The sequence below is a fragment of the Silurus aristotelis genome, assembly GCF_946808225.1.
Source record: "Silurus aristotelis genome assembly, chromosome: 14".
Classification (NCBI taxonomy): domain Eukaryota; kingdom Metazoa; phylum Chordata; class Actinopteri; order Siluriformes; family Siluridae; genus Silurus; species Silurus aristotelis.
Window position 1 is genome coordinate 3,476,748 of NC_139587.1, and position 27,930 is coordinate 3,504,677.

General features: G+C 37.8%; 3 protein-coding genes and 1 long non-coding RNA gene across 8 annotated transcripts in view; all 4 read right to left on the reverse strand.

Annotated features, from left to right (window-relative positions):
• The window catches only part of LOC310736789 (alpha-1,3-mannosyl-glycoprotein 4-beta-N-acetylglucosaminyltransferase B), a 34,879-nt gene extending 27,620 nt beyond the window's left edge, over nt 1–7,259 (reverse strand). For all 4 annotated transcript variants that reach the window (XR_014536668.1, XR_014536669.1, XR_014536670.1 and 1 more), the window contains exon 1: nt 6,811–7,259. Coding sequence is in view for 1 of the 4 variants with exons in the window: in XM_083560622.1 (XP_083416748.1) it covers nt 6,811–6,898 (88 nt within the window). In the remaining 3 variants the exon portion in view is untranslated. The remainder of the gene's footprint in view (nt 1–6,810) is intronic.
• Nucleotides 7,260–7,896: 637 nt separating this feature from the next.
• On the reverse strand, nt 7,897–8,336 carry LOC310737231. The gene is made up of 2 exons (XR_014536787.1): nt 8,245–8,336; nt 7,897–8,147 (listed from the first exon to the last, which is right to left on the reverse strand). It is a non-coding gene; the product is annotated as an uncharacterized lncRNA (long non-coding RNA).
• A 1,133-nt stretch (nt 8,337–9,469) lies between these two features.
• On the reverse strand, nt 9,470–13,776 carry LOC310736821 (uncharacterized protein). Its single transcript, XM_083560677.1, has 6 exons — nt 13,591–13,776; nt 12,019–12,155; nt 11,439–11,503; nt 11,219–11,329; nt 9,850–9,951; nt 9,470–9,607 (listed from the first exon to the last, which is right to left on the reverse strand). The coding sequence occupies exons 1-6, from the start codon at nt 13,711–13,713 to the stop codon at nt 9,564–9,566; spliced, it is 582 nt and encodes a 193-aa protein (XP_083416803.1). The 5' UTR covers nt 13,714–13,776; the 3' UTR covers nt 9,470–9,563.
• Nucleotides 13,777–15,253: 1,477 nt separating this feature from the next.
• Nucleotides 15,254–27,147, reverse strand: mmp17b (matrix metallopeptidase 17b). 2 transcript variants are annotated; one of them, XM_083560607.1, is made up of 12 exons: nt 24,660–27,147; nt 23,558–24,485; nt 22,360–22,492; nt 22,125–22,278; nt 21,494–21,602; nt 21,172–21,349; nt 20,861–21,037; nt 19,676–19,796; nt 19,471–19,544; nt 18,737–18,886; nt 17,208–17,432; nt 15,254–16,393 (listed from the first exon to the last, which is right to left on the reverse strand). In XM_083560607.1, exons 2-12 carry the CDS (start codon nt 23,705–23,707, stop codon nt 15,999–16,001), a joined length of 1,866 nt encoding a protein of 621 aa, XP_083416733.1. In that variant the 5' UTR covers nt 23,708–24,485; nt 24,660–27,147; the 3' UTR covers nt 15,254–15,998. The 2 variants fall into 2 exon arrangements, with proteins under 2 accessions (XP_083416733.1, XP_083416732.1); XM_083560606.1 differs by having other exon boundaries at nt 23,558–23,794; nt 26,898–27,024.
• Between the last annotated feature and the right edge of the window lie 783 nt (nt 27,148–27,930).

Genomic DNA, 27,930 nt, shown 5'->3' on the forward strand with positions numbered 1-27,930 from the left:
AAACTGTGCATATAAAAGATATAAATAGACATAGAAAGAATCATATATAGTATCATAAAAGAAACCACAAAAATATTTGCTTGATGTTGGTTCACAAGGACAGGAAGGCGTATCTATCTTTATAACTACAGCTTTAAACCTGCTTTATGATGTTTAGCACAATCGAACAGCATGAAGTACAATTCTGACTCAATTCAAATGACTCATGTTTCACCCTTTTAATAGAACATGGAAGACATGCTTCAAGAAGGTTCTCTGTTCTGCCACTTAGGTAGGGGAACGAACTTAGTCTTGATGTTGGAATAGCTGAGTCACTTGCCATTTTGAAATGACACCTACATTTACATTAATGGCATTTGGCAAACGCCCTTATCCAGAGCGATCTCATTTATACACATGAGTAGTTGAGAGTGAAGGATGTTAAGTCCCCATGTTGACCCCATGTTGAGTTAAGGCCCTATGTTGGATCATGCTGGGATTAAAACTCATGACCTTCCAATCAGAAGTTCATCCTATCGCTTCTGGAAAAAAAACAAATAAAATAAACCTTGATTTTATTTTCTCTCCCAACAGAGTTTTCAGACTGATGGTATTCTTAGTCTGTGTCCTAATAAACCAAAATAAGAATGTTTTCATTGATAGATCCGTCAAAAGTCACTCTGGATAAGGACTTCTGACAAATGGCATCAACGTAAATGGGTAAAACACTTGCACAGAATGTCATGCCATTCCTCCCACCCAGAGATCAGGACCAATTCTCATCTACGAATAACTGTGGCATGGTTGGGATTCGAACTTCATCACTTCCTGGTGATAGACAGACTGCTTTTCATGCTTTTTCACCAACTTCATTTAAACATTGAATTTACTGAGTAAATTATTACTTTTTTGCAGCTGTTTGCTTTTTTTCTTACCCAACATGACCTTCTCAAAATTATAGAACGAAATGATTAATAAATATTACTAATTATTTTAATGTATTTCTTTTTGCCTATTTGCCAGAACTAACTTTGATAAAGTTAAATGGGACAACAAGACTGTATTTTCATGAAATACCAAAGTCGAAGGACATTTCCTGGAACCTGTATAACTCACCTGTTAGGCTAGAGTCGAACGAATCAGTTATCACTTCCTTATTGTGCGTTAACGCAGAAACAGAGCAGTCTGTGAACAGTACTTTCAAAAGAGGAAATAAAACAGGATATAACTCGCCACATAAACGTTCACTAACATTAAATGTAACTATACAATTGTTTTTTATTTAAAAAATGTAAAAGAAAAAATTCCAATTAATTCCTCCCAAGTTTTAGGCTATTGGTATCTGAAGTTTGCAACCGAGTGAAGCAGTGTTGATTTAGTCACTGAAGTGAAGAAAAGAGTGCAGGCAGGGTGGAGTGGGTGGAGAAGAGTGATAGCAGGAGTGATTTGTGATAGAAGATTATCTGTGAGAGTGAAAGGGAAAGTTTATAGGACTGTGGTGAGACCTGAGATGTTGTATGGATTAGAGACAGTGGCATTGAGTAAAAGACATGAGGTGGAGCTGGAGGTAGCAGAGCTGAAGATGTTGAGGTTTTCAATGGGAGTGACGACGATGGACAGGATTAGAAATGAGTTTATTAGAGGGACAGCGCATGTAGGATGTTTTTGAGACAAGTTGAGGGAGGTGAGATTGAGATGGTTTGGACATGTGCAGAGGAGGGACATGGGGTATATCAGTAGGAGAATGCTGAGGATGGAGCCACCAGGAAGACCGAAGAGGAGGTTTATGGATGTGGTGAGGAAAGTCATGCAGGTAGTTGGGGTGAAAGGGGCAGAGGACAGGGGGGTACGGAGACAGATGATACGCAATCAATGAGAAGAAGTGAGGACCTCTTTGTTTATTTTGAAGCATCTTGGATGAACCTCCTAATGAAGAAAAATTTCTAAAGCTTCATAGATGACAAATGTGAAGCATTTAAAATAGTTTTGATTAAATACTCTTCTGTTATTGTAGGGTAGAAAATGTCACGACCTTCTGTAAGCGGGTGTGTCCTAACATCTGACGGGTAACACAGTATAAGCTTACATATACATTTATTTGCATGTGGTGAAGCTGAAGAGAAGAATTTGTCAGACAAAAAAAAACCAGGACATGATGTGTGGCATTAAAGCTTAGTAAACTCAAATTAGTAAACTCAAATTTGCTATCAGAACGTCAAACAAGCAGACAGAAATATATAATTAAATCATTCATTACCACAGTAAATATTCTCATGGGCTACCTGGGATCATCCTCTTCCTAATTTAAACAGTGGTGGACAAAGTACACAAACAATGTACTTGAGTTAAAGTAGAGATACAGTAGGTAAAATATTACTCCAGTTAAAGTGTCCCTTTAAACTTTTACCTGAGTAAAAGTACAAAAGTTTTTGCCTTCAGATTTACTTAAGTATCCAAAGTACTATGATTTACTACGTTCCTATTATTTTTTTTTCTTTACTTAATCATCTCAGTTTATGTGAAGAGACTGTAATGTGACTCTCGGCACACTGATCTATTATTAGAATGATATTAATGACTCAAACACTGATTGATATCTAATAAAATTATCATGAGCCCCAAACCTTCTTTTTAACTACTTAAACAAAATCATGCAAATAAGGTCACGGGTGTTGTGACGAGTTCGAATCAGGAGGTTCTTTCGTCGTTTATTCCCTTAAAAAATGTTCTGTTTGCTGTTGAACTGATGCTGAACTGTATGTTGGTGATCAGTAGATACACCAAGCGCCAATCAAAACAATTTCAAAACAGAGCGTGTTTTCGACCCTGATTGGTGGATAGCTGCGTGTTTGAGCAGTTAAGTTTTTATCCTTATAAATAAAAAGGAACGACTGATTTCACAAAATGTACTTAAGTCCTAAGTAAGATTTTATTTTGAAATGTACTGACACACAGATCTGTGGTTCACCTGTGGGCTCTGGGTTCCACCTACACATGGAGTAAGTGATGTGTCAATGTTTCCAATCGAGACTTTTGAAATCCAGAAATTGCTTCACAATGAGAGTTAAAGTTCTTTTTCTACTTAACAGATCTTGTGTTGCAAGGCTTGTTACTCTCCCCCATGCAGACGACTTTTCATTGCATAAAGCACGTTTCTGTCCTGGACACGCCTTCTTAATAAGAATGGACAGACTGGTTTGATTATGGGATTATAGGAGAGCTACAGTCACTCACATAACCAGTCTTTACAACCGTGATAAGTGCTAAGTATCGCATAAAGCCAGACCTTGAAAATAAGACCATCTGCAGTGGGCACAGACTCGCCTGAACTGGACAGTTGAAGTTTGTAACAATATCGCATGTTCAGTGTTTGCAAGCCACAATATTATACGCTATCTAATGTGTTAAAGATTCTTGGCCACTGGACAGTAATTAATCCACAAAATAGTGTATTGAACTAGCAAAATATAACATGAGGTTGTCACATGGAATGGCTTTCCAACAATCTTGAGGAGTTCCCAGAAGTGTTATGTGCTTGTTGGCTGCTTTTCCTTCACTCTCTGGTCCAACTCATCCCAAGATTTAGATCAAGTGATTGAAGTCATCTAATGCAGCACTTTATCACTGTCCTTCTTGAACAAATAGCTCTTACATACCCTAGAAGTGTGTTTGGGGTCACTGTCCTCTTGAAAAACTAAAACAAATAGTGGTCCCACTAAATGGAAAAAATGCTGTGGTGGCCATGTTGGTTAATTATCCCTCAATTTTGGCTAAGTGACCAACAGTGATACCAACAAAGCACCTCCACACCATCACACCGCCTTCTCCATGCTTCACAGTGGGAATCACACATTCAGGAACCATTAGTTCACCCTCTGTACGTCTAACAAAGACGTGGTAGTTTAAACCAAAAATCTAAAATTTAGACGCATCAGACCAAATTTCATCAGATCCTTATGTGGCCTAAAAAAGTCTTTATTGTTTGCTGTTGTTCTGAAGTAATTGTTTTCTTGCCTCAATTTTAACATGAAGGCCTGACTCCTCTGAACAGTGGATGTTGAAATATGTCTCCCACTTGAAGCATTTATTTAATTCGACAGGTTCTGAGGCTGGTAATTTTACCCTCAGCAACAGACGTAGCTCTTGGCCTTCTTTTCCTGGGATAGTCCTCATGACATCCTGTTTCATCATAGCGTTAAATGGTTTTGGAGACCACATAAAGTTCTTGAGATTTTTCAGATTACAGTAGTCAAGTCAAGTCAGGTCAGGTTTTTTTCTATTGCGCTTTTCACAACAAACATTGTCTTAAAGCAGCTTTACAGAATTTTAAGAGTTAATGTGAACGGTGTGCATTAATCCCTTAGATGTTATGAGGAAGAAACCTTGAGAGGAACCAGACTCAAAAGGGGAACCCATTCTTATTTGGGTGACATCAAGAGTGTGATCATAAATCTTTCAACAATACAGAACACTGGAGAGTGAGAACTAACATGAGCACAGATTATGAGTAACGTCCTTTCTACAGTCTTATACAGTCATTTGAGATTATGGAACCAGGAGCTACTGAGCAACTTATAAAATAAAAATAATAAAAATATAATTTGCGATCATCATAGATCCAACACCAGCTTCTCCATGCCAGAGCCATTAAACACTCAAGGAGGTCCAGTGTCCAAACTCCACATGAGGTGGGTTCCAATTGGCGCTGGTACGTCTCTAAATGGTTCGGGACGTTTGCGGGGTCGTCATCTACTCAGTCTGCCAAACTACAAGTAGAAAAACTGGTATGAGCCGGTCAACCTGATAAACCATCTCTTTCAGATGCAAAGCTATTTTACAGATTCCATGTGCTGCATCGAAACCGATGAGAAAAAAAACGTTTGAAGATTTTTACATGCGTTCTATAAATACGAAATGGCTAGAAATGTATATTTTGTTTCCTTTTATGTAAATAGTTGACGGATATATCCACAGCTGGTTAGACTGACACCGTGTAAATGTGGTAATGGTCTCAAATGAATAAACTATTACTCAATTTGGGATTTCTAAACACACAAGCAGCGTGATACAAATTGTGAAATACCCCGTGGCTTTATCAATTATCATCTGCACTCTTGTGGAATGTCTGGAATTAACTGTATAAAAGACTTTTCGTGCACTAGACTATTGGATTTATAGTGCACTAGATTGAAATATTGGACACTACATACGGTATTGAATTTCTAGGCTGAATAATATATTGTCAAATAAAGTTTATTCAAATATATCTAGAGTTTGAGAGCTTCAAAGTTGAATAGGGTATAAAGAGAGAGAGAAGTGAAACTACAAACTATATCTATTCTCGTGAGAAACATAAGCTGTTCCTCATACAGATTTGGCATTTAACACGCCCAGGTGCTTCTAGACTGACCATCTAGACACACTGTGCCATCGAGTCAAGTCAAGTCAGGTCAAGAAGCTTTTATTGTCATCTCAACCATATATAGCTGACGCAGTACACAGTGAAGTGAGACAACGTTTCTCCAGAACCCCGACACTACATTAAACAACAATCACAGAAACAGAAAACCCAGGGTTAAGGACTAGTAAGTGTCTTCGACACATAAAGTGCATGTGTGCAAGCTGGAGCAAACAGTGCAAAGACAACACAAGACAGTGCAAAGACAACACAAGACAGTGCAAAGACAACACAAGACAGTGCAAAGACAACACAAGACAGTGCAGGACAACACAAGGCAGTGCAAGACAACACAAGACAGTGAAAGACAATACAAGACGTGCAAAGACAACATAAGACAGTGAAAGACAACACAAGACAGTGCAAAGACAACACAAGACAGTGCAGGACAACACAAGACAGTGCAAGACAACACAAGACAGTGAAAGACAATACAAGAAAGTGCAAAAACAACACAAGACAGTGCAGGACAACACAAGGCAGTGCAAGACAACACAAGACAGTGAAAGACAATACAAGACAGTGCAAAGACAACATAAGACAGTGAAAGACAACACAAGACAGTGAAAGACAACACAAGACAGTGCAGGACCACACAAGACAGTGCAAAGACAACACAAGACAGTGAAAAACATCACAAGACAGTGCAAAGACAATACAAGACAGTGCAAAGACAACATAAGACAGTGAAAGGCAACACAAGACAGTGCAAAGACAACATAAGACAGTGAAAGGCAACACAAGACAGTGCAGGACAACACTAGACAGTGCAGAGACAACACAAGACAGTGAAAAACAACACAAGACAGTGCAAAGACAACACAAGACAGTAAAAGACAATACAAGACAGTGAAAGACAACACAAGACAGTGAAAGACAATACAAGACAGTGAAAGACAACACAAGACAGTGAAAGACAGCACAGGACAGTGCAGAGACAACTCTAGACAGTGCAGAGACAACACAAGACAGTGAAAAACAACACAAGAAGCAGTTCAGGAAAGATGTGCAAGTTGTGTGTGTGTGTGTGTGTGTGTGTGTGTGTGTGTGTGTGTGTGTGTGTGTGTGTGTGTGTGTGTGTGTGTGTGTGTGTGTGTGTGAGTTCAGTGTGTGCTATGTCAAGCATATTATATTATAACGCATTTAATATGCAAGACAGTGTCAGGAGATATTCAGAAATTACAAATTACAGTTTTTTTCTGTTTTATATGCAGTTGTATCAGTGGTTCCTGGATGAAATATGTAATGGAAATAGAAAAGTAAAAATGATAATAATGTAATAATTATTAAATGAATAAACGCGCAGTTGTGTGTTATGACGTAAGAATCTCTGTTCCTGGGGAACCCAAGAAACAGCGCGTGAGTGCGCTCACCCTCTTTCGTGGCATGCCAGGAGGTGAGGATGAAGAGTCCTCCACACAGCAGACCTGTGAGTATGATAAATCTCTCAAAGCATCTCATTCCAGCCCGTGGTGCTCTGGTGTGCAAAAGATTGCGTTAAATTCCGCTCCTCGAAACGAAAGTTGTCCCCGAACAGGATTTACTTCTCTTCATACTTCTGGTTCAGGACTGGTGTTCAGTGAGAGCGCGTGACATCCCCGAGCTGGTGGCATCTCCAAACATGCCAAGAAGTTCACTCGATGATGATGATGATGATGATGTGTATGAGAGAAAGAGAGACAGAAGGAAAGAGTGAAGCGGAACAGCATCATGCGTTCCTTCCCTCCTGCCCTGTCTTCACTTAGGACTTTGCGCAGAAGCTCCTCCTCCTTCTCCACCTGTACTCTGACGTCATCTGAGACAGCAGAATAAGAGATGAACACACCTGCAGCAAAGACTTTTTGGTCTTCTTTATTTGGTTGTATTTCTTGGGTTGAAGTATGAAAACTGCCAAACAAGTTTTGTATAAATAACAAAATTATGAAAGTGTCTTACAAAATACTTAAGATGAATATTTCATATTTCTGTGAATTCTGTGGTCAAGAAAAAGAAACCATTTTGCATCTTTTTTTTCATTGTATTCACTCAAGGTTATTTTGGAAAGATAAAACTTGAATTGTGAACAACAATATATTATACATTTGTTTGTTTTATTTGGAAAATTACAAAGTCATAAGAAAAATTGGGCTCAATGTAGACCAAACTTTTCCCATTTTATTAACGACTTCGAATTGTATGTGAATCTCTTGAAAGAAACAAGAAAAAAAAAAAAAAAAAGCACCGAAAACATGTAATGCTCTGAAAACTTTAAAATTTATGTAATTATTAATTTATTTTTTATTATTTTTTTTATGTACAGTGTTTTTTTTTTTTTTTTTTTTTTTTTTTTTGAAAAATAAAAATAAATGAGATGAACACTCTCAGGGGCGTGCAGGTTTTGGAAAACAATCAGTTATACAGCATACATATACACAGTCCTCAATGAATTCGTAATATTTCTCAAAAAAAAATGGGTAAAATACAGTAAGGCAAAGTTTATTATTATTGTCCCACATTGGATGCACTTTGCAATTCGGAGCACTTATAAGGAATAAAAAGACAATAAAATATATAGTATATAAAATAAATATATAACAAATAAATATATAAACGTTTACAATCAACTAATATTCCAGCATTTTTTAAATCATATAGATAAATATATTTGTCGCACACTAATATCTTAATATAATTATATATATATATATACAGTATCTGATAAACGTGAGTGCTCACATTTCACAAACCATTTTAGCATCTTCTTAAGGGACAAAACTATAGAAGTGAAAATTTTAGAATGTGCAGTTTGTATATCAGTAAAGATTTACTGTCCTTTAAAAATATCTCAACACACAGCCATTATTGTTTAAATAGATATGTAACGATGCCAAGCCACACGTCCTGTTCATCATGTTCATGTTTCTGTCTGCTATCTCGTATTAGAGCAGTTAAAATGTGCTTTGAGTCCAATTCTCTCATACTGGCCACTGGATGTTCAGCATGACTCTGAGGATTTGAGAATAAGGATTGTTGCTCTCCATGAAGATGCCAAGGCTATAAATAAAAAAAAAAAACCCACCCTGAAACTTACAGTACAGTGGTCAGGGTCATACAGAGGTTTTTTTATTTATGATTATATAGCAAAAACTTTGCACTTTACTCCACATTCCTGTTTTAGTGTCTCTTGTTGAGCTGGCTTGTCTTCTTTCACGTGCATTTGTGTGCAGGTCTTAGTTTCAGTCGTCTGTGATGACGTTTTGGATGAGTCTTGCAGCCGGGATTTTTTCCAGAGCTGTTATACTGGAAAATCTTTCAACACTTGCAGGCAAATACATTTAGAATAATGGTATTTACTGCCAAAAAGGTGACATTTATCTCATTTATATCACTGAGCAGTTGATGGTAAAGGGCAAAGATCACAGATCCAGCAATGACAGCTTGACAGTGTTAGAACTACAACTCAGAAGTTCAACAAATTAACTTATAGCTATCATATATCATATATGCATTTTTTTTAGGGACAGCAAGAAGAATCGTCTAGTGCACGAAACCAATTCAGTTCACCTCGATTCGAGCATGAATTAGTCCCTGAGTTTATCCCTAATGAAAAACCTAATAAGAAGCAATGGTGGTGAGGCGAAAACTCCCTGAGATGATATTAAAGCAGGTGTTGGGCATTGGACCTTGGTCCAGATTGATGTGCATTCAGATCCCAGCACCACCAGACCATCACTGCTGAGTTCTTGAGACTCTGATGTGTAATTGATAAACGTCTCTCTGGATGAAGGTGCCTTCCAAATGCCATTAATGTATTTAGAAGAAACCTTTAAAGAAACTTCTCTTCAGCTGGGGGTCACTGCATGTTCATTCATTATAGTTCCATCATTGTTGAGGTTGAACATCACCTAAATGTTCTTTAACCCATTTTGCATTTGTGTAATAACAATAGGCCAAAAAACACAGTTGTGATGCGGTTGTGTCTTTTTAAAACATATACCTGAAACGGGTTCATCTGAAATGTCGAGGCGAATTGAAACACGAAATGTTGAGCAATTTATTTCTAAAACACTTTAATCGGGTTTCACAGATCAAAATGCTTTTTATTGGCGTTGTTATTAGGATTCGTCGAGGTAATGTTGAACTTTTTTCACTTTTCTTTAGCTTCAGCCTCATTTTCAAGAGGGCACAGTTCTGCAAACAAAACAGCAACAAAAACACACAAATACATCAATGAATCAAATCGTAAAATTGTGCAATACAGTTAGTATCTGCATTTTTCCAGCGTATCCTGTATATAATTACAGTATACAGTTTACACAATGTAAGGTGGTGAAGGTGTTTGGTGGTGTTTGAAACCATCTCTAAAGCCTTTCAATAGATTGTGTTTATACATGAATTTTTACAGGAATATACAGTACGACACTCGTACTGACCTGAATCAACATTGTAGGTGGTTATTAATGGAGGAAATTTCAGACACCCAGCTTGCTTTCGGTACAAATCCCTCGTCGCTTCTGGAGCTCCTCGTTCCCTAGCTACAACATCACACACAAGCACACACACACACACACACACACACACACACACATTATTGCATCTCAAATGCAATAACACAGAAGGTGCTGCAGTAAGCTGCTGTAACGTAAGCGATAATGGATATCAAAAGTCCATTAACGTGAGATGCAACTAGAAATGGATCGAATGTATGACGTTTTGTTGAGGGTTCACAATGGAAAACTGCTGTTGTATGTGTGTATACGGGGAAATAATCGACTTCCTGTCTTGCTGTATCATGTCACCCTGAATGTTGTGGATGATTTTTTAAATAAAAGCATTAAGGTGAGGTCAGGATTTTAATGATGCCCGGTTTAGAAACTAATCTCACTCATGCAGCACTGATTCAGAGGCACTTGCTCAGAGTGTGTGTGCAGTGCCACCTTGTGGCGTCTCCACAAATTATCAGTTGCTTTGGCGCATTTTTTAAATCATCCTTAAAAATTGCAAACTGGAAAATGCAAAACAATTAGCACAACACAACAATCCAGTACTTTTCTCAAAATCCTTAGTTTATCTCTCAAAAGTAAGTATTTGTTGTCAATTAAAATCTCATATCCACCGGAATAACAAACAAACACAAAACAAGATCGTCAAAATGTATAGTCTGGTCAGTATGCACGGTTTCAGTATTTCCTACAGTTTGTATTACAATGATTGAAAATGCACAAGGCTTAATTCCTTCTGTATGGCATGTATGAATTTCAGCAGCCGAAATAAACACATTACTGTATGTGAGACATCGATTGCAAGAGACCAGACAGGATTCACACTTTTACTGTACTGTAATAGTGTTCGCTCTTTATCTGGTTGTTCATCCATTTTCAGAAATTGTAATTCTGTGTTTTACTGTCTGTCGCCAATCAAAGGTCCACAAGATTCACGTCTGACAGATGATTTTAACTGGTTTAACCATTTTGCATTGAATGAACTACACAATAAAACGATGTAGAGATGTTTCGGGGGGTTACGACTATTCAGGTGACGAGAAATTGCTTTAATGATGTGCACCACCGGTTACATGATGTGATGGTTGAACCAGTAGTTTTGAGAAATCAATTTCTGATCTGAAAGCGACTGAGAAAAACTATAATTAGCATAAATGTTTTCTTATTATTATTTCATATAATTTTTATATTAAATATTAGAGTTTTAGAGTATAGAGTTGATATTGAATACACTTCTAGACAAAATATACCTTTATATAATTTTTACACAGTTATGAGAAGATGCAGAGAAATGACTTACAAAACAGCAATAACACTCTGCTGGTGGTGTCTTGGTAATAGTCGGCAAAATATGCAATCAGGCAGGTGGGGCAGGATGGCAATAAATAGTAGTGGACTTTTTGATCAATGCCTGTCAATAAGATAAAAATAAGAAAAAGTTTAAGGAAAATTAAAAATAAAAACAAAAAAAATTTCATTTATTTGTCTTAGCATGGACCAGGAAATGATTTAGAACCTACCAGTCTGATGCAAAGTGCCATTATAAGGGAGATCCATGCTTTCAAATCTGCAAGAGTGGTCTAATCTGTGGAGGAAAAGAAACAAAGACTGAAACAATCGAAAGACAAATACGTCGGCCTGCTAGAAAGCATTAACAGTGTGATGAGATGATTCCTGTATGAGTTCAATCAGTAGAAGGAAATCAATATAACCAATATAAGCGAAGTTTTAGCTCATTTGTCAAGGCATTGGCCTTTAAACCAGAAGGTTATGAGTTTAAATCCCATCACCAAAGATAGGAAGTAAATAAACTTCAAAAAAAGAAGGCTGGAAAGGAACTGAGATGAACTTAGAGTGTAATTTTTCTCATTTCTTTTTATTAATTGACACATCGACAAACAAACCCAAATATGTTTCCAAGATATACTACATATATCTTTGACCACAGTCACCCTCCTACAACTTCCAAGTTTTAATTAAATACGCAGCGTAATTCCTGCACTGGTATTTATATCTGGTTAAAGACGTCAAATAATTGAGTAATCAGCTAATGATTGATATTCCACCTACAAATAGCAATGAAAAATATAATATTTAAACCTGTAGGCTCCCTTCATGTGGATGGTTTCGTTGCTCGACCCTGGTGAGAGCTCCATCCATAATGTCTCCATCGTCTGTATGATCATTCCCACAATACCTTCAGAAGTTCCTTCAACAAGGAACCACTTTCCCATGGTCTGAAATATTCAATAATTTTAAATGTGAACAAAAAGTCTTTAGGCACCGACTTAATACACATAAATCTTATATTTTATAATCATTAAATATACATATATAAATAAATTCAAAAGATGTTCATGGGATGAGAAGATTTTGTTGTTGCATGGTGAAAAGTATGTGGCCATTATAATGCACACAAAGCGAGCTCCATGAAGACATGGTAAGAGTGGAAGCACTCGAGTGTCCTGAACTCCACCAAGTGTACCATAGTGTAATAAACAGGCAGCTTTTTATACAAACTTCTTACTGTATCTAACTGTAATTAACTATATCCATTATTTGGGGGAAGAAACAGGTACAATGTCACAATGTTTTTTCTGTTTCTGGGGTGAAGGTAAAGAGGGAGTTCGCTTATTCTGATTGGTGCCTTAGTATGTCTGAGTACACTAAGTACTCAGTACTAAGTACACTTCAAGGCTCTTCTCGGTTCTGGCACCGAGGTGGTGGAATGAACTTCCCCTAGATGTCCGTACAGCGGAGTCCCTGATTATCTTCAAGCGACGACTGAAGACCTACCACTTCCTGAAACACTTGAATTAGCACTTACCAAGTTTGTAGGATTCAAGAGTCATATTTATATTGAGTTTGTAATCTTGCGTACCAGTGTAGATTTATTCATTACTAGAGACGCAAAGCACTTTTGTACGTCGCTCTGGATAAGGGCGTCTGCTAAATGCCTCAAATGTAAATGTAAATGATATCACATCTGACGAATATAGTGATTTCTCCATTTTCCAATCTTGGGCAATCTTAGTTGCCCACTATGGCAATGAAAAACATACACCAACCACCCGTTTCTTTGACATTATAACGTTATTATCAGTGAAGTGAATAACACTGATTATCTCTTCATCCTGGCAGCTGCTAGTGCGTGGGATACGTTAGACCCCGAGTGAACACTTTGTCCTCAAAGTTGATGTGTAGAAGCAACAAAAACCAGCAAGTGATAATGAGCATAATGTTATATCTGATCCTATAACTGATTAAAATGCATATCATTGATTTAATGCACATTTATAAACACGATCCCAAACTGCACTTAATTAAATTATTGCATGAATTAATTACACATGTAGGAGACCCTGTTTGTGTCCTGTCTGATTACAACAATTCTAGGTGTTTATAATTACTCTTATCCAGAGTGGGATCTATGGGGTTAAGAGCCTTGCTCAGGGGCCCAGGAGTGGTAGTTTGGTGTGGCTGGGATTTAAACTTTGGATCCAAAAGAAAATGGCATAACTACTAACTTACAATCTCCTTAGATCTTTTAAACTTGTTGTGTGAAATAAAAAAACAAGACAAAACATTCACCGCTGAGGTTCAGGTTCCCTGAAAAAAACGTGCAGTATTTAAAACGTCATGTAATGTGTTAAAATCAAACAACACACTTACTGAACTGTAGTTTCCCTCCATGTCCAGTGGTTTTATGAGATCCTCACATCTCGGATTAACGTCGGAGCTCAAAGCCAGGACGCTCAGAAGAGCCAAAGCGAAGGTGTGAATCAGGAAAGCCATGTCAGATCCTCAAGCTGCAAACTGGACACCAGCAGGAACTTTATACTCCTGTCTGTTTGGTCTAGTTCACCTTCAGAGTGATGCAACAGTGTTTTAACTTTCTCCTGTATGGGAAAAAAAACACCCAACCAATCTGTACTGACCCTGAACTGCGTAAAAAAAATTTGGGCACAGTTTCAAGGTTTACTTTAAGTGCTCTGTTTGGTTCGAAACATCTACTGTACTGATTGTAAATAATAGATATGTAAAAAAAGACTAAGGGTTTAAATATTTATTTATTTTTTTTCTTCTTCTTCTTACTGGTTGGTTGAATCCATTTGCAACCACCTTTTAAGTACTGGATATCCAGCATCATTATATAGAAAATATAGAAAAAGAGATCATGGTTGTCAAAAAATGGCTTGTTGTAGAAAAATACCTATAAAGTTTGTATTGTATGTGTAAAGATTAATGCTGAAGCAGCTTCGGTTAAAAAAAACGTTCCAGGACTTATATAATTGGTGGACACGCAATGGACACGCTCTGCAATTTATTAATCATTAATAGTTGTACCAGGGTTGAAAATTCAGTGTTGATAACATACCAAATGTCAAGTGTTATCCAGTGGGGTTTGATTGAATAAATACTAATGCCATGAATCAATTTTCTCTCAATTCTCGATATAGGAATCTAATCATATACATATAATGATCGCGGTCAAGAGCTTTAATTAATGTTTACTTAATTGTTAGTGGCATAATGAATCGTTTGTTTTTTTTTTCAGAAACTAGACATAACTATAATCTGGATTTTTGTTTTATGCACTCTATTTTCTAGAGCTTGTAAAACCAAACATTAGGGCTGGAAATAGCATTTTGGTGGCCAAGCATTTGTAAACTGAACAGCTGTTTCCTACAGTAAGCACTCTCAAAAAGCTATAGCTTTAGGCAGAGGAGGAGTGATTTTAATTTCACACTTGATGCATTTGTTTTACAAACAGTTCTGGTGTTCTGGAGAAGGAAATGACTGGAACAATTGGGCAGCATTTTGCCAAATGGTGTGAACCACATCCGGAAAAGATTTGATTGAATATTTGGACGATGAGGCTTGTCTTCTCCCAGGAAATACAGTGATAGGCTTTTAAATTGTGGACACAAAAGCTATTAACATCCAGGCCTAATTTTAAACAAATGGTGGCCCAAATTCAGTCTGAATGTTCCTTAGACCCCCTCAAATTGAGTAAGATTCACTGGTGCATCGTCATAAAGGTTAACAATGAGATGCATCGATTTAATATATATTTATAGAGTATATATAAGCAATACATTTATTTATATATAACTATTAGTAGATGCACTTTACTTTTATTATTTCGAAAGTGATCGATGATATGCAACCAATATTTTCTGTGTAGACTGATTTCTCCTCACTAAACTTTTTTTAAGTAGCGCAAGTGAATATGACGCATCACAACACTACAGAAAGTGAGGCGTGTATTGAGAGTCACATAGAATAGAGATTAACATGGCAGAGGTAGAGCTGTAACTTCAGGGAGACAAAACAGGAAAAAAACATTCTGGTTTTATTGAATCTTTTTTCTCTCTTCTTTTTTTGCACTACAAATGCCTGTTTTGTGAAAGGGCCATGCATCAGAAGTCAGATGGCCCTTTTTTCCATTGCATCATATTGCAGAATAGAATAGCCTTTATTTGTCACATATACATTACAGCACAGTGAAATTAGTTCTTCTCATATCCCAGATTGCTCAGAAGCTTGGGTCAGAGTGCAGGGTCAGCCATTAAACGGTGGCGCCTCTGGATCACACAGGGTTAAGGGCCTTGCTCAAGGGCCCAAGAGTGGCTGCTTGGCGATACCGGGGCTTGAACCCCTGACCCTCTGATCAATAAGCCTGCACCTTAACCACTGAGCTACCACTCGTTGAAACAATTCTAATCAGATTTCACTGCATCATAACAGGGAAGAATCGTATCACATTGCATCAGTAGCTGCTTCATATGTATATTTAATATATAGTATCATTGGCTTTGCATCGAAATGCGAATCGCATCAGCCCCAAGAAAAGGTAGAATATCAATAGGTGTCGAAGCTCCTTCTGTGCTTGGCCCCCTTAAAGTAAAGCCAGAAATAAACACCTTATTATTTGTAATCCAAGAGGTCTAGGAACATTCAGATTGGTTTGAGCTGACAGGAAAGTTATTGTCAATCAACCAGCCACTTTTCACAACCGTGCTGAGCAGTAAAGCATCACATAACACATTGAATAGTGTGATACAGTGGGCACAGGTTCACTGAAACTGAGCAGGATGTGAGTGTGACCTAAAAGGTGACACAGATGTCTGAGAAGTCAGAGTGTGTAAGAGCAGGCTAATCGTCAGGAAAAGCAGACTTGTGTTAGCTAGTGATGCGCCGTTGGAACATGGACATTCCTGAGGATTCTCCACATGTCTTGTTGCGGTTTTGATCCTGCGCCTCATCTGCTCCAAAGCTCCTTCCTCTTTTCTCTCTAAAAGCTCCTGTTGACCAGCAGTGGATATCAGAGAGATATCACTAGAATGATGAGGGGAAGAGTCGGGGCAGTTCAACCAATCCAAAGCCACAGGGCGGGGAAATCCATCCTCAGGGACGACGCCTGGGTGGGCAAATTTCCAATAGTGAGAGCCTTTGAAGAGTAAGAGAGAACCTGATGGACAAATAAGACAAAGAAAACACACAGGTTTGATTGCATTTGAATGTTTGAGAGATTTGACAGAGAGTGTGTGTGTGTGTGTGTGTGTGTGTGTGTGTGTGTGTGTGTGTGTGTGTGTGTGAGTGGTCTGATTGTGTGAGAGAGGTTTGATGGTGTATGAGAGGGTTGATGATGTCCGAAAGCTTTGATGGTGTTTGTGAGATGTTTGATGTTTGAGAGAGTTTTGATGGTGTCTGAAAGCTTTGAGGGTGTGTAAATGGTTTGATGATGTGTGTGAGAGGTTTGATGGTGTCTGAACGTTTTGATGGTGTGTAGGAGGTATATTGATGTTTAAGAGTAAGTTGTGATTTGATAGTGTGTAAGAGAGGTTTGATGGTGTCTGAAATTTTTGATGGTGTGTGAGAGGTATGATCATGTTTGAGAGAGGTTTGAGGTTTGATTGTTTGAGAGAGGTTTGATTGTGTGAGAGAAGTTTGATAGTGTCTGAATGTTTAGATGATGTGTGAGAGGTTTGATTGTGTGACAAAGGCTTGAGGGTGTCTGAAATATTTGGTGGTGTGCAAGAGAGGTTCAATAGTGCGTGAGAGGTTTGAATGTGTTAGAGAGGTTTGAGTGTGTCTGAAATATTTGATGGTAAGAGAGGTTTAATAGTGCGTGAGAGGTTTGAATGTGTTAGAGAGGTTTGAGAGTGTCTGAAATATTTGATGGTAAGAGAGGTTTAATAGTGCATGAGAGGTTTGATTGCGTGAGAGGGGTCTGAGGATTTTTTTGTGAGATTTGATTGTGTGAAAAGGGTTCTTTTCCTCACCATCGTTCTCTGTAATAATTCCGTTCACTCCTCCGTCAATGAGTTCTTTCCACACCTGTCCTCTCTGTTCCTGCTCTCCTTCCGACCCCCACACCACTCCTTTTTCAGGATCCCAGTGCACACCATGTTCCTCTCTACTGTCCGAGGATGTATGATTCAGAGCAGACAGTGGCTGGGGGAAACCATCCTGCAGCGACAGATCCTTAAAGATCCAGAACTGAGACCCTAAAAAAAACATTCTTTTGTAAGGATTGCAAGTGATCAAGTTTTTAACACACCCTGTACAGATAACCATGTAAAATACAACTAGTGTGAGTGCAAAAGTAAAAAATTAAATATTAGTCAAGCCAGTGAAAACCCTAAAGGTCCTCTCTGACTTTGATACCAGAGACTCCTTGGATGGATGTATAATTGGATGTATGGATGTATGGATGGATGGATGGATGGATGGGTAGACAGATAGATTGCTAGATGAATTTCTTGATGATTTTTATTGAGGTTGTGGTCAATTTGAAGTTAAACTTGCCATTCCTTTTCTTTCTCTTTCTTCTTTTTCCTTCTCTTCCCCCTCTACATATTCTTAATTTCTCTTTCTTTTTATGTATGTTTGTGTAGTTTAGTTCTATGTTGCATGGTCTCAATTCATTAAACGCCGTATGTTTATAAGTGATTGTATCTGAGTGCCGCTCTTATTTCAAGGTCACTGCATACTTGTGATCTTGCTACATGCTAAATTACTTGTACGGTATAAAGTAAAAGGGGAGGTCGTGTCTTTCTCGGCCGGGGAGATAACCCTTCTGTAGAATTAATAAAATATTATACTGTTTGTTTGGTGGAGGAACAGACCAAATAATTGTAACATTTATTCCATTACCGTTAATTGTAAAACTTTATTTAAATATTTATGGTTAATCATAACCCGTTATAATTTCTCATGAATATTTTCCTTTTTTTCGAGCTAAATTTGGTACATTTTAGTCAATGGGGACTAAAGTTGTATGAATTTGTTTAATTGTTTTTATTGTATTTGCATCGGTAAAAACAATTTTATTTATATATAGTTATTAGTAGCTGCGTAGATGCTATACTTTTATTATTTAGAAAGTGACCAATAATTTGTGACAGATTTTTGTAAATTCTTCTGGCTAAACTGTTTCTCGAGCGCGTTCTCTCAGTAATGCTGCTGCTACGTTAATATGACGTATCGCAACGCTACGGAGACCGAGGCGTGTCCTAAAAGTCACATAGAATACAGATTAACATGGCAGAGGTAGAGCTGTACATTTCTGGAAACAGAACAGGAAAAGAACATCCGCTGCTTTATATGTATTTTTAATGCATTGCTGAATCGCGTCGGCCTCAGTTATGGAGATGCACGTCTCTAATATATAGTGTTCACTTCGCAGTAACATCTACAATGCTCTCACAGCTTCACCAAAAAAACATACATGATTTTAACTTGATCATGCACTCAATCAGATGTGATGTAAGATGTTATATGCAGGATGATGACGCTTGGAGACACTGACCGCTGATGAAGATGATGGCATGATCCTCATGCCTCTCCAGTACGGCCCTCAGTAGGGGCAGAGATGTGGGCAAGGCAGCCCAGAGTTTACGCACAGACACGGCTCTCCGAGAGACCAGACCTCCTGTGTTTACCCTCCACATACTCATACCTAGGAACAGACTCCAGTTGAAGCATCTTGATAGCAATCGAGGTATAGAGTATTAGAGATGTAAAGTGTGTGAGGAATAAAACTCAACAGGACATGCTGCTATTAGAAAAAGTGAAATTCAAAGTGAAAACTCTCCAAGTTGTCCAGCAAATGTAGTTATAATTTATTACTAAATGACTTTTTATCCATTTAGTGTTGCATTTAAAGTGATTTAAGTTTTTTCCTCACAAAATAAATAAATGTGTCTCTTAAAAAATTTTTTTCTTATTCTTATGTTATTTGCTGCTTAATTTCCTGCCTACTGTAGAAATTATAATGTTTTTAAATAAATAAAATTGCCACATTGCTCACTTTTCTGAGTTTTTAATTCGTTTACACTGTTTTGTGTATGAAATCAGCAGAGCTGTGCCATAATACTGAGACCGAAGCACAGATATGAATCTGTGTCTCTTTACATTCCCTAATTTTTCAGGCTGGACGAAATCCTATCTACATGATTGACGTAAAAAAAAAAAAACAACACATTAAACATGCTTGTGAAGAGGTGAAATGGCTTTTGTTTAGTAATTTTCGCTCCTGGAAACCTTTGAAGAAAAACACCTCCCCTCGGATTTTAGCAACCGCATCGAAACTGGTGTTGCAGCGATCCTCAGAAGGACTGAATTTGGACAGAAAAGGAGTAAAACACAACACTGTTAATATGCTCTTATTCATCATGTTGAAATTTCTCTCAAATATCAGAGACTTTAACAAAGACACGCACTCCACCTGCATGAATGTTTATTATACCTGTCGAGGGGACTGTGTGTGTGCCGGTGACGGTGTGTGAGTCTGTGTGTGCCTCTATGTGGATATTTCATTTCAGCTTCTGCCTGTAGAAGATGAGTCTGTAGATGGTCACCCTTCCTCCCTAAACAAAATACATGATATGAAAATTCTCTCTTAGAAAAGAAGAAATGTATAGAATTTGGTGTAAATAAACTTGTGTTTGTAGATATGGAGAAAAGCAGATAAATGGATGGATGGATGGATGGATGGATGAATGGATGGATGGATGGATAGATTGATAGATGGATGAGTAAATGGATGGATAGATGGATGGATGGATGGATGGATGGATGGATGGATGGATGGATGGATGGATTAATTCATAGGTGTAACAATGGATAAAAGAATGGATGAATGCATGACTGGATGGCTGGATTAATTGATAAATTGATAGATGGATGAATAAAAGAATGGATGGATAGATGGATGAAAAGATGGATGGATCAATTGATGAATTGATGAATTGATGAATTGATGGATGGATGGATGGATGGATGGATAGATGAATTAACTGATGAGTGGAATGATGGATGAAAGGATGGATGAATGCAAGAGTGGATAGATAGATAGATAGATAGATAGATAGATAGATAGATAGATAGATAGATAGATAGATAGATAGATAGATAGATAGATAGATTAATTTATGGGTGGAACGATGGATGAATGAATAAGTGGATGGATGGATGGATGGATGGATGGATGGATGGATTAATAAGTGGATGGATGGATTTATGGATGGATGGTTTTGTGGATTAATTTGATGGTTGGATGATGGGGGGTTAAAAGTTTGATTGATTAATTGATAGAAAAGTAAAAGACAAATAGTTGTATTGTTTGATGCATTTAGGAAGTAAGATGACAGACAGATAGTGAGAGAGACAGACAGAGTGACAGATGGTTGGCCGGCTGAATGGATAGATAGATGGATGATTGCATAGATGACCCAGATAGATGTATAGATGGGTGGATTTTTTTGGTTTAGTTGATTAGGCTGGATTGAATAGATGGATGGTGTGATTAATTATGTATAAGAAAATGCTTGAGTAGATCACTGTAAAAACAGATAAATTAATAGATAGCTGGATGGAGGGATAAATAAATTAACTGATTGGCTGATTAGTTGATTGGTCCGGTGAAAGTTACCATAGAGAGCGGTGATGCGTTCTCGATCTGGAGCTCCCAGACTGAAGTGGAGTGGGTCTCCCAAGGGCCCTTGGTAATACGGCCTCATAACAGACCCCCGTGCTGAAGAGTGAGAGAGTCCAAGAGCATGGCCGAGTTCGTGCACCAGCACTGTGAATGCATCTGTACCTTCAGAAGCTGCGGGTACATTAAGAACATGCAGTTCTCAGTAAACAAAGCAGATAAGTTTCAAGGTCTGATTTTTTTGTGTGTGTGTGTGTGTGTGTGTGTGTGTGTGTGTGTGTGTGTGTGTGTGTGTGTGTGTGTGTTACCTGGCTGTCTAAATGCCCACTCTTCCTCTGCATCCAAATGAACTTCACCTGCTCTGTTCGGGTCAGAAGGAAAAAAGGCGTGGCCAACAGCTCCACCCAACCCATCAAACGGGTATTCATCACCATGTGAACCATGCAGGAAATCAATCAGAAGATCTGCCCCATCTGGTCCTCCAACCTATCAATTTTGATGCACATTGTAATGAACATATTAACATACATGTTCTAATATTTTATTTTACTTTAATCCTTTCTATAATTTTACTCTTTTAGTTTACAATAAATGATTCTGATACTGATTGTGATATATGAAACATCTGACCTCATGAAACTCAAGAGCTGTTGGTTCGGCCCACACTTTCAGAGCATAGAATACCAGAGAACGGAACATCTCATGGGATAGAGCTGAGGAGGTGGGATAGGTGTGCAATCTGGGAGCGAGGAAAAGAGATAGAGTGTGAAGAGAGAAAAAAAGAGAGGTTTTAGAGAAGTTTTTTTAAAGACTTTTTGCACTGGTGTCTTCCATCCTATACAGTTCTCCTGTCATTCAAGCTGCAGTGTTTACTCGAGTGATTGACTGATTGATAGATGGAAGGATAAATGGAAACTGACTGCACGGACTGGTTGATGGTTGTATGTAAGTATGGATGAACAGATATACAGAGAAATGTATGGCTGAGTAAATGGATTAACTGAGGATTAGACTGATTCATAAATTAAATGTTTGTTATATGGATTGTAAAGTTTGATAAAAGTTTAAATAGGTGTATTTAAATTTGGATGGATGGATAGATGGATGCCATATCTCCAACCCCCTGGTTTTCCAAGATGTGCACCGGAAAACTGATATAAAGTCCATCATAGTGTTCATAATGGTATTTCTGTATAGAAGCCTCCTCGTGCCCTCTCAACTGTACAAACGTCCAGAAAAATCAGCTCATAATGAAGTAAACCTCCAGTTGATGTTTCTCTGAGCCCAGCTCGATACGGCTCTCTTCACCCTCTTTCCTTGGAGCTCAGTATCCGAGTCTGAATCAGGAATCTGACTGTCTTCCTCATCAGGAAGTGAACAGCGTGGTGTCTGTATCAGTTTCAGCGTCTCCTCGTCTGAACAAGAGAGAGATAAAGAGAAGTGATTGTTCAATACAAATCTGGTTAAGGAGAGAACAAAAAGGTATGTTTTCCTACCCAACGCTCCAGTGTCGTGCAATCCAGCAAATCTTTGCATAGCCTTTAGAGCGTGTGTGACTGCAGTCCAGGCCTGAAGCTGACCTGTGGAGGGGTCAGGAGGGGGCAGGTAGCCATACTTCATAAGCCAATCCTGTTCAAGGACCACAATGAGGCATTTGATTATTATTAAGCTTTTATTAACATTGAAATGTTTTGTTTTCCCTCTTATTGCTTTGTATATCAGGAAATGTTGGTTTATATGCAGAGCATTTTAACTTAACATTTTTAATAAATTTTTGGAAAACTCAGGATCGTTTTATTACCCTATAGTGTACTTTGTCAGGCGTTCTCTATCTATTCCTTAAACCTATTAGAGCACCACTATTTTCTCCTGCATGAGGCAGCACCATAAAATGGCACCTTGTTAATGATGTGCTTTGTTAATTTTGAACAAGTCTTTAATGTGACTCAGAAGAATGAGTAGTCTCATAGAGTGATTCGATCATTTTCTACTGGAGGCGCATGAGCAAAGTGTCACAAAATCTCTAGAATAGAATAGAATAGCATTAATTTGTCACATATTCATTACAGCACAGTGGTTATAGACAGGAAACAGAACTGAGTAGTTAATCTCATGATTCCTCTGGTCTGAGTTGTTCTTTTCTTTGTCAAGTGACTCCCATATACGATATGCACTGCATCGCACAGGAAACGAGTCGTCGTTCTTTTATTACGTGTTTTTTTTTTTTTGTCTGAATCTTGATAATAACTGGGGGAGTTACGTGACAAAAAAACTAATGACACTGACCACAGGAAATGAGAGATGAGCTACTCATTATGTTTATTATCAAATTGGTTTATTGTAAAAATTGGTGTACGTGTAGACGTGTTGGGGAAAATTGATTATTTTATTTAAATTCTGATCAAAGGAACGAAATGAACTAAACGACTCAAAAAAAAGATTTGTTCACTTTGACGAAGACCCAAAGACCCAAATCACTAAAATGATCCAATCTTTTCATCACTATACCTCATTACATTTTCTCCAATGTAATGGCACCCTAGAGGGCACTATATTTCATTTGACTAATACTCTAGGGAGCACTTTTGCACTTCCTTTTCGACCATGCAGTGTGAGTTACCACTTCCCCATTATTATCCACATGATCCTGAGGAACTGTAGCTAAAAAAAAGAACGCTATCCAAAGAATCTCACCACTAGTCGTGCACTATCATCCACTGTAGGCGTAACAAAGGATGGAGTTTCCGGTGTTATTGGGGCAATGGGCCGAGCCAGTGAGACCGAGACTGCCCACTTGCATCCACACAGACTGAGTGTCAGCACTGTCCACTGCAGCAGCTTCATGGTGAGACGCTAGAAACCCTTCAAGAAGAACACCGTCCTCAGCAGGAGGAAATGTCATAGGACCCCTATTCAGTGCATCAGTGCATCCTAGAGAGTGTGATAGAAAGAAAAATCCCCTCACGACACTTCCTGGCATCATCCTCAAGCACATGTTATACAGTAACAAACTGGTATGGATGTTTAGAATAGGCATCTATAAACAGATAAAAAGCCTGAAGTGCCATTTAACAATTCATCACTATTTCATTGTATTCATGAGTTATTTACACTGTTGAAGTTGTCTCTCATAGCCAAAGTTTTAGAAAAATGACTTGGACGTACGACAGAGAATTTCTGTGCCAGATACACTTCTTGGTAAAGTTCGTAACTTTCGTAATATTTAAAAACAAATATGGCTCTTCATGACATCATGAATGGCAGAATTCCTTGTTGGGAAAAGCAACCAGAGTGAGAGCAAAAGCACGCCCATCACAGCGATACATTCGGTTACGGAAGTCATCGGCAGCGCTGCACAGGACTCCGGAGAAGAATGTGTGAGTTTGTTGAAGTCATTGTTGCTTCTGTTGTTCTTGATGACTCAGGAGCTCAAATGTTGCGAAGAGAAGCGTAAAGCTGTATCTTTTTTTTAGAAGCCCAGAGGTGGACAACAAGCTGAACATCTTGAGAGATATAAATGATGGAAGAAACTCTTGACGCGAACTCGCCACGACACACGATTTTACTTAAGTAGTTGAAAACAAAGATTTGGGCTCATCATTGTTGTGTCATTAATATCATTCTATCAATCTATGTTGTGCTGAGAGCTAGAGTATTTTCACATAAGTTGATTAAACAAGAGTTTTGTGACAAAAAATTATAATAGGAACATTATAGCTATAATAGATCATAGTACTTTGGATACTTTAGTACATTTGAAGGCAAATTCTATTGAGTGAATGTTTATACGGAGCACATTTGCTTTCACTGGAGTCATATTTGACCGTGTGTATCTCTAATGTTCATGTATAAACCTAAAAAAAACTCTCCAGGATATAAAGGGTGAAATACTACGCTATAAGTACTCCAGATTAGCATGAGATTAACATGGCCGAAACTGTGTTGTGTTTATTTATTTATTTATTTATTTATTTATTTTTTGTGGCGGTTAGTTTGAGCCGTTTCGCACCACCCTATTGTTGATTCGTTTCCTATAACTGCACCCCCACAGATGTTTTATTCCTTGTGTATTGTTCAAATAAATGTCTTACCCGTACACATACGACCGATATTATATTCTTTATACTGCACAAGAACAGAGCTCATCAAAAAGCTGTTAGACGTGCTGTAGAGTGAATACACTCACACACGGAAAGAAAGAGGTCCAACAATGGTATCTTTGTGTCTCCACCACACCTTTTTCTTTTCACTCCTCCTCATCGAAGAGGTGCTTTCCGACTTCACCTCCCCTCATTCTATAACTCTATCTTTTCATACACTCTCTCGCAGACACTATTCCCCCCATACCTCCTATACCTGGGCCATATGCTTACTCACGTAATGAAATCCGGTAATTGAATTACATCCTCACGTCCTACAAGCTTTCTCAGTGCCCCTTACACAATGTTGTCCTCTCCATAATTGAAAGCCACCGACTACGCCTCCGACCCATTCATCTCCTCTCCTCGATCATGCAAATCCGTCCATCTTCAATCCACTTACTCATTTTTACTACCAAAACTTCCCGGCAGCATTCGAGAGATTGCTATAAGAGCTCTTTTATACACACGAACATAAAAATGCACTTATTATGATTCGTATTAATTATATAGTAAACTGTAAAACTCGACAGGAACGAGAAGGAATTAAAGCATTCCTGGGATTCCTTTTGTTATATACTATAAATAGACTACTGGGACTTTCCTCTGCCAATGTGAATTCCCAAAATGTAACCACAAAATTGAAGGCACACAATAGTATTGGATGTCTGTAGATTTGGTGGCATGAAATGTTGCCTTCACATGAACTAGGAGACCCAAACCTGTTCCAGTATAACATTGTTCCTGTGCACAAAGCAACTCCATGAAGATCTGCTTTATATCGGTTGGAGTGGAGGATTTCCTGCTATAGATTCTGAACTCAACCCTATTAAACACTTTTGGGATAAATTATATGAACACTGACTGCACCCCAGGCCTCCTCATCTCACCTACATCACTTTACTAAAACACTTGTAGATGAATGAGCACATAAATCTCCAAAATCTATTGGAACATCTTCCCTGAAGAGTGGAGGTTATTATAGCAGGACATTGGGACAAAATGAGGAATGGGATATTCAAAAACTACCTATTTTATGGTCAGGTGTCCAAAACCTTTGCTCATATAATGTTAGTGTAAAGTTTTGCCATTCCTAAATTTATATCTGATAATATAACCTAATATAATATTGTTTCTATTAGAGAAACGTATGCAGAAACTTTATAAAGGAGAATTCACATAATCTAAAGTCTTAAACCTGAAGATCACAGTGTCAGCACTTTGACACAGTCAGAGCTGTAAGTTTTCAGACACGGGAAAGTCATCAGGATGGAGTCGGGATGATGTGCTTTCCAGTTTGGCAATGACAAGAAAAGCTGCGATTTATTTGTTTATCATAATGTCTTCAAAATAGAAAAAAAAAAGAGGCTACTGAGAGAATAACTGAGTATAGATGCCATAATTTTTTGTGATTTTCGCAGATGCTCCAAAAAGTTGAAGGTAACAATATATAAAATACAAAATGTAATAGTAAATTCTTTAAATACTTTCAATTGCAGCCAAAATCTACGAAAGTTAAATTTCTGTAATGGGGCCTGGTGTGAATAATGTCATACATCCTGAAGCTTTTATTTGCTTGATTAGATACAGATATGGTACTGCAATATGATGCAATATAATGAAATTTGTTTTTATTCCAACTAGCCAAATATTATTTATATTATAAGGACTCAAAATACAAAAAACCCCCAAGACAATAAAATCTGAAGCATGCCAAACTACAAAATAAAATAAAGAAAAATAATAATAATAATAATAATAATAATAATAATAATAATAATAATAATAATAATAATTTTACACATATCAAAACTAAAAAATTTAATAAAAAAGATTTGAAAAACAGAAAAAACTAAACTACATGCTCAAGCACAAAAAAACAAGTGATCCCTTACCCTCCTTCTGTCTTTAGAACTCTGTGTCTTTTGGCTTCAATTCACCCACTCTGTCCCTCACTCCCTCCGACTCTGTCTCTCGGAACAGATGTGTCCCTCTCATGTCCTGGGCTCTTTCCCTCCTCTCTCACGACCGCCCTGCTAACACAATAGTCCTTTAAACACCCCCCAAAAACAGGCTTCCCCGCCCCAGTGGAACACACAGGGGCAGCTGTGTGTGTGTGTGTGTGTGTGTGTGTGTGTGTGGGTGGGTGGGTGGGGGGGGCATTTACTATTTTGCCCAAAATCCTCTCAACGAAATGATTTAAAATATAAGAGAAAATTGATTTTCATCTGATCTGCTGCATTACATATTTCTATCTCACCGAAACCCCTGCTACATATCTTACTATCCATTTCTCCGTTATTATTTTTAACCATAAATTTAAATATCACTTGACAGAGAGGACAGAAATGATTGAACGCTGCACTTTCGAGATAAGTGATTTCAGGCATGTTCGAGTCTTACATGATCTCTTGGATGAGTTTAGGATTATAACAGAATAATTGTAAATCCAGATGTGATGTCAGCCTTTCTGGCAGAGCAGCAGTGTGTGTGAGTCTGAAGGGAACGGCTTGATCAGAAAAGCACACTCCGGACAGCCAAGCAGGATGGAAGCTGCTTACACAGAAGCTTATTTGATAAATGTCTTTATGTAGAACCTGGAAAAAAAACACAAGGAGGATATAGTATCATGAGGATACATGAGGATATAGTATCACTAATACTACACCGAAAACAACAGCAACAACTACTAATATATAATATTATATATTACTTATTCTACAACCACAACAACTACTACTACTACAATTACTACTACTACTTCTACTACTACTATATAATATTAAATAATAGTACTTATTCTACAACCACAACAAATACTAGTACTACTACAATTACTACCACTACTACTACTACTACAACGGCAACTACTACTACTACTATATAATATTATATAATACTTATTCTACAACTACAACAAATACTACT